This window comes from Tauraco erythrolophus, chromosome Z, assembly GCF_009769465.1.
Source record: "Tauraco erythrolophus isolate bTauEry1 chromosome Z, bTauEry1.pri, whole genome shotgun sequence".
Taxonomy (NCBI): domain Eukaryota; kingdom Metazoa; phylum Chordata; class Aves; order Musophagiformes; family Musophagidae; genus Tauraco; species Tauraco erythrolophus.
The window spans coordinates 45,658,095-45,664,399 of record NC_141496.1 but is presented as its reverse complement, the minus strand read 5'-3'; the positions used below and the strand labels follow the sequence as shown (position 1 = coordinate 45,664,399).

General features: G+C 47.8%; 1 protein-coding gene across 1 annotated transcript; it reads left to right on the top strand.

The window, feature by feature from the left end:
* Window positions 1-4,859: 4,859 nt before the first annotated feature.
* TMEM215 (transmembrane protein 215) lies at window positions 4,860-5,579 on the top strand. Its single transcript, XM_009977376.2, has one exon. It carries the CDS (start codon window positions 4,860-4,862, stop codon window positions 5,577-5,579), a length of 720 nt encoding a protein of 239 aa, XP_009975678.2.
* Window positions 5,580-6,305: the final 726 nt, after the last annotated feature.

Below are 6,305 nucleotides of genomic sequence, written 5' to 3'. Positions count from 1 at the left end.
GCACCCACCTTCAGCAAGGAGTACTTGCCACAGATAGCAAACTGGAAGGACTTTGTGAAGCACCTCTTGAGCAGGTTTGAAGTGCCAGTGACCTCAGCAGAACAACAGTAGTCTACTCAAGCTAATGGGGTGGCTGAAACGTGTGCACAAGAGCTGCAAAAGCTTGACACTTGAGCATCCCAGCCCACATAGAACTTGTCAGCAAAACAAGTCCTGAGTTTCATATTCGAATTATAGGTAGGACTTCCGTGATCCCACACTCAGAAGTAGTATCACGTTGTGTCAAGTTTTAGCATTGCCATAGAGCTTGGAAGGTGGAAAGGAGAATCTAATTTTACCTGTGATGTTACTCAGGACTTGTGGCGTCTTGGTATGGCACGACTGAGATGCTATAGATAAACCAGCTGCCAGTTGTAACATATTAATTCAAAACTCCACCTCCCAGATCTCTCTCCCTTTAGGATGCTAAAAAACATGCTACATACACTTTTCCATGGGTTTTACAGTACTGCCTGGTCAGAGAAAGGCTTTGCTTTTACACAAAGTCACTGACTGAAGTAGACAATCAGATCTGCAAAACAAAATATTCAGAGAAAGATTTAAGACAGAAATGCCAGGAAAATTTATCTAAGTGTTAATCAGCTGGTGGACACAAACTCTTTTCCCCACATCCACCTTGGTCCATTCTTTTGTGATTTGAACCATCGAACCTACATAAAACCAGAGATGACATAGCACATCTAAAGTTGTTTATCTAGATGGCTGTTCTGATTGCTTCACGGTAATTAAAAAATAGCCTGCCATTGAGCTAAAACATTACTTGAAGTTGAAATAGTAACAACCCAGACTGGCTGATTCTTTACATTTTAGCATCAATACAACTGGTCAGTAAACGCAGACTAGTGGACATTTGCATTGTTGAGGCGGCAAGTGCTAGAAGTAGTGGAGATAAAAAAGAAGATGGGACCATCCCTATCTGAGGGATCCAATCCTTTTGGAAGGACAAGTTATTACTACATAGGTGCAATGGATTCAGACAGCCGCATGAGACCAGAGCTGCTGAAGATTCTCAGATATTTGACAGGTTACTCACCTTGCTAGCTAGTGCTCAACAGTGTTTTTTCACTCATTTAGGGCCATTTAAGTCCATATATTTTACATTTGATGGATCGAGATGATAAAGCAGAGGGCTGAGCACTTTCGGGCATCCGCAATATTTAACACGACTAACACTACCATGGCCACTGCACTTTGAATTAGCTCTTTATTTTAAATCTTTATTTTCAATTGGAAGTCAGCTCTAATTTGCAGTTTTCCAGCTTCCACACCACAGCCATAAGGAGCTGGGATAGGTGACACCTCTGTTGCAGCTTTCAACCTGAGTAATGTTTACCTATTTTACCAACAATGGCCACTGCTTTCAGTTACGAATTTCAAACAGTGAGAGGATGACATACACTACCTGATTATCAAGTACACTAAACTGTTATGTAGGGCAGGAGAATGATGTTTTATCTAACTGAGTATATAAGGGAAACGCATGGTGAGCAAGCTGAAATTAGTGTTCTGATCCAGAACATATCAGCTTACCATTTAACACCCCTATTTACACATGATATATGACCTATGTCCGATATCTGCATTCTGCCTGCCCTGGTAAGGGATGTCTGTTCACAGTCTTCTCTCAGCAATTCCTAGATCTTCCTAGCAGTCTCTTTCAGAGATTGCTCCAATTAGACCAGTCCTAAAAGAACTGACAAAATCACAGTGTAGAATAAGAACACACTTTTTTTCCATAATTCAGCTACAATTTTGCTTTGAGTGAACAGTCTAAGCTATGTGTGATAGCAATAAAAGATCGTTAATCACCACCATCATCTGTTCAATCAATACTTTGAATTTTCAGTCACTGCTAATTCAAATGTTTTTCGTAAGGCACCACAACAGAAACATGCTTCACCTCAAAGGAATCCTTATGAACAGGACAGAAAATTCAATGATTCGCATTGTTGCTCAATTCTGTAAGTGTGTACTTGATGATCTCTTGACTTCTAGCTGGGAAAGATCATTTTAACAGTTGTAGCTTGCTTTCCTGAACAGAGTGGTTGGTTTCCCTTTTCAAACCCCGCAGGAAGCATACAGTCTTCATACTGTTAATCTTGGAAACCACTGACAAAGGGACAGATTGGAGGCATTTAGTTCCACCTTTGTCCTGACATTTTCTGTAAGTATTTTTCTACCCACTAACAGCTTTCTGTTATAAAGTAGATGTTCTCTCTTCCATCTCAGTAACCCTGTCGCTTAAATTTGAAGGGCTATTTTTATTCTTGTTAGATCTTCCGACATGTACTGCAGTTCTTACAGTATTTTTTCCCCTCCACTGATGCTACTAATGATATTTACATTTCTGTGTCATACACTGATGCAGTTTTGCTTTCTCTGAAGGACTGATGATGAATACAGCTACAGCTAATTGCCATTCCCAAGCAACATAGTTTGTTTTTCAGCAAAAGACCAATTTTCAACCCAACAGGAAATCTTAAGACTATTCAAATGTACAAGGGGAGGTAAATGGTGAGTTTCAAAGCATTATTTACCAACGTAACCCTACTCATAACATAACCTTCACAACATTTTAGCTATGTGGGACAGACTGGCTGAAGGTTAATGTATTATTTCCCTTCATCTAGAATTTAGCAGAGGGGTAAAAAAGGCATTATTCATTCTAATGTGAGGACATAAAAGCTGTGTATCTGAATAACAGCAGATGGAAACAGGCAGCAAATTCTCACTCCAGAAAATATGAGCTGAGAAGCTACAGTCATTGCTCACCCTACTAAATCTTGCACAGAGATAAAAGTAGAAGTTAACTTGTGCTGAAATCTAACTGGAAGGTTTTAAGTCTTTCAGTTAAGTTGGAGGGTATTCCTAACAGAGTCTAAATCATTCCAGTTGCAGCCCATTCAGCAGCAGGTGAGAGGCTCAGTGGGGATTTTACTGCACAACTTTCTGGAGGACAAGTTCTAATGATGATCATGGGCCCTTACAAACTTTTAATCTCAAAACTTGGCCATTGCCACCAACTTAAACACCTCTCCCCCCAGTATGTGTAATTCTGCTCCCACAGAATTACTCTTCCTTCAAATTAAGACAGCAAATGCTATCACTTGACACCCCATTTATGAAGAAAGTGTCCCATAAGACAGGACTTGTGCCCACTAATGAGAGGACATTCTTGGGCTTGCTCTCCACAAGGCAACTTGGAAATCTACAATATAGAGGTGCTCTGTTCATGTGGTACTGTCAGGAGGATGAACAAAACCCAGACCTTTTCATGGCTCAAAGATGACAGATGTTTGGGTGTTTTCCAAGATGGCGTCTCTGAGTTTTCCAAATTTCTAGTATGAGGAAAAAGAATCATGTTAATGGGAAAACTTACAGAAACCACAGTTTCACGATGTAGTTCAGAATGTCCTTTTTTATTCTCTTAATTCTCTTGTACACTTCCTGTTATCATTCCTTTTTATCTCCCGGTTATCTCCTTGGCCCCAGGTGAAAACATTTGCTCCTTTATGTCACTGGCACGTTAAATGTCAAAGCAACCTGCCTGAAAATGCCACCACTCATAAGGCTCCTCCTGCCTTTCCACATTCCCACACGTTTCAGATCCTTTCATATAGTCACTCAGATGTTGGGGCTTGCTTTGAATTAGCATTAGCCATGTGCATCAAAACACAGAGATAGAGAACATCACCATCACAGCCGATTTTTGGCAGGCCTTAGACACCAAGGGAAACCCTGTGAGATGCATCCCAATGGCTAGATTCATCCTTGGGGTCTCCTCGGATAACAGGGGGAGAGGCTTTATCACTGAGGGTGTTCCCCCGGGATGAAATTCCCCGGCCGCACAGCATCTCCGAAAGCATCGTTCTCCGCTTGCACCTAACTCGGGAAAGGAGAGTTTGGGGCAGGACTGCTCTCTGTCTGGAGGAGGATTTACTCCGCGAACCCCAGCCCCACAAAGGCGGGGGCTCTGAGGGCGGGGGGACCCCCCTGGCTTTCCAAAGCGGGGCCCGGAGCACCCCGGGGAAGCACGGCTGTTGGAGGGTCCGGCACGGGCTTCCCAGACCCGCTCGCCTCCGCCCGGGAGGGGAAGCCTGCCCGGGGTGGCGGCAGCAGCCAGCGAAGCCGCGGTGGCCGTCAGGTGTTGGGGGAGAACCCCCTTCGAGCCTCCTCGGTCCACCCTCTTAAAAGCTCCCCCCAGTAGCGACCCCGCAGCCCCACCCCCGGGGGCGATGCACCTACTCACGGCTGCTGCGGGGCTCCGGCGAGGCTGGGCGAGGAGGAGGAGGAGGAGGAAGGGCAGGTGTCCCTTGCGGCCGCTTGCTCCCTGCCCGCCGGCTGCTAGAAACCGCCCGGGTCTCTCTTCCCGCCCCCCTGGCCGCTGCAGGGCTTGAGCCCCCCCCCCCCCCACCTCCCGCCGTGCCCACGGCTGCCCGCCGTCACGCGTGGGAGGGCGCGGCGGGGCTGTCGGCGGCCGGAGGGGGGGCTGGAGCTCCCGCCTTAGCGGAGCGGTCGGCGGAGCGCGGCTCAGAGCGGCTCGGGGGAAGGAGGAGGCAGGACAGCTCCCGCCCGCCGCCCCGGTCCGGCCCCCGCCCCGGCCCCGGCCCCGGCCCCGTCTCCGGCCCCGTCCCGCCCTCCGGCTGCGGCTCCGCCGAGGGGAAGCCGAGCGGTAGCGGCCGTCGGGGGTCTCCGCGCTTCGCCGTCCGGGAAACTTCAGGCACTTGCCGGGGAGCTTCCACCCCCTGCCCCGAGGGGCTGCTTCGGTGAAGGAGAGCGGTCCCTTGCACACCGGCAGGATGGTGCGGACCATGAGACCCGACGACATCAACCCTCGGACGGGGCTAGTGGTGGCTCTGGTCAGTGTCTTCCTGGTATTTGGCTTCATGTTCACCGTGTCCGGCATCAAGGGAGAGACCTTGGGGGACATCCCGTTGCTGGCCATTGGACCAGCCATCTGCCTGCCGGGCATCGCCGCCATCGCCCTCACCAGAAAGACCGACGGCTGCACCAAATGGCCCAAGAACAAGTGTCCGTGCTGCAAGCAAGTCAAGGACCGAGATGTCATGGAGCTGCTGAGGACCCCCTCGGACCTGGAGTCTGGCAAGGGGAGTTGCGACGAGCTGGCCAAGAAAGCATACCAGAAGGACAGGAGAGCGCTGCAGGGCGAGGACTCCGTGTCCATCTGCACCACCACCACCACCACCACCATGGGAGAGTGCAAGAGCCTCATCAGAAAGGTGGAGCAGGAGGAGATGCTGAGATACCTGGAGTCCTGTTACCCAGAGATGCCGGGGAATGTGTTCGTGGGAGATGGCTCCACATACAGTGCCTTGGAGAAGAAGAGCTCTTCTCCCACCAGGGACAGTGCTGCTTGCCCAGACGTTGAAGACAACATTTTTGTTGCTCCTAAAGACAGTATCATTGTCTGCTCTTACAAGGAGAACAGCCCTTATGACAAATACTGTTGTTACGTAAACCCTACTGGAGTCAACTCAGACCAGGAGACCATAGTGTGAAAGATGCATACTTTATATATATGTATGAATACAAAAACTACAACTTCTTGATAGGGGATAATATAGCTGACTGCACTGCATGGGACAATCCTGATACTATTACAGTTTAACCTGGTATGTGACTGATAACTCAAACCTTTTGTGCCTGAAATACTCTTTCTGTAAGTAAACAAGCATGTTTAAAGGTTAAAGAATTCAATTCTTCATTTTGGAAAAAAAGAAATTACATTTTAATTGTATTTTCTCCCTTTCCCTCCTTTTTGTTTTCCTTCTGGCTGTTGTACCCAAGCCTGTAGACACACTGGCAGGAAGGCAGCAGTGGCTGTCAGCTGAGATCAAGAGCTGAATCAAAACTCTGGAGCTGTCTGTAGGAATGAATGTGGTGCTCTATGGCTGAATGGGTCTTAGCAATAGTGTCACATCGTTCTGGGAGGGATTGAGAGATGTCAGCATGCTCCCCAATAGCTGGCTGATGTCAGGGAGTGTGGAAGTGATTTGTCCCTCATCCTTCTTCTGCCTGGCAGGATTTTATTTTCCTCTGCTTCAAGGAATGGATGTGCTGCCCCTGTGGGCTCTTCCGAAAGTCTCCTAGGAGCCAGATCAGCTCAGGGGAGTTTTGAAAGGCTAATCCATCACCAATAGCATGCAAGGTACAGGTTTTAGGTTCATTCCCCACTGGTATTGAGTTCACTGGAATGTTTATAACACTTTTGGATGTTATCAGCA

Bases quoted from the DNA above. Each gene is read 5' to 3' on its own strand.
- TMEM215 (XM_009977376.2), top strand. From the start codon at position 4,860: ATGGTGCGGACCATGAGACCCGACGACATCAACCCTCGGACGGGGCTA.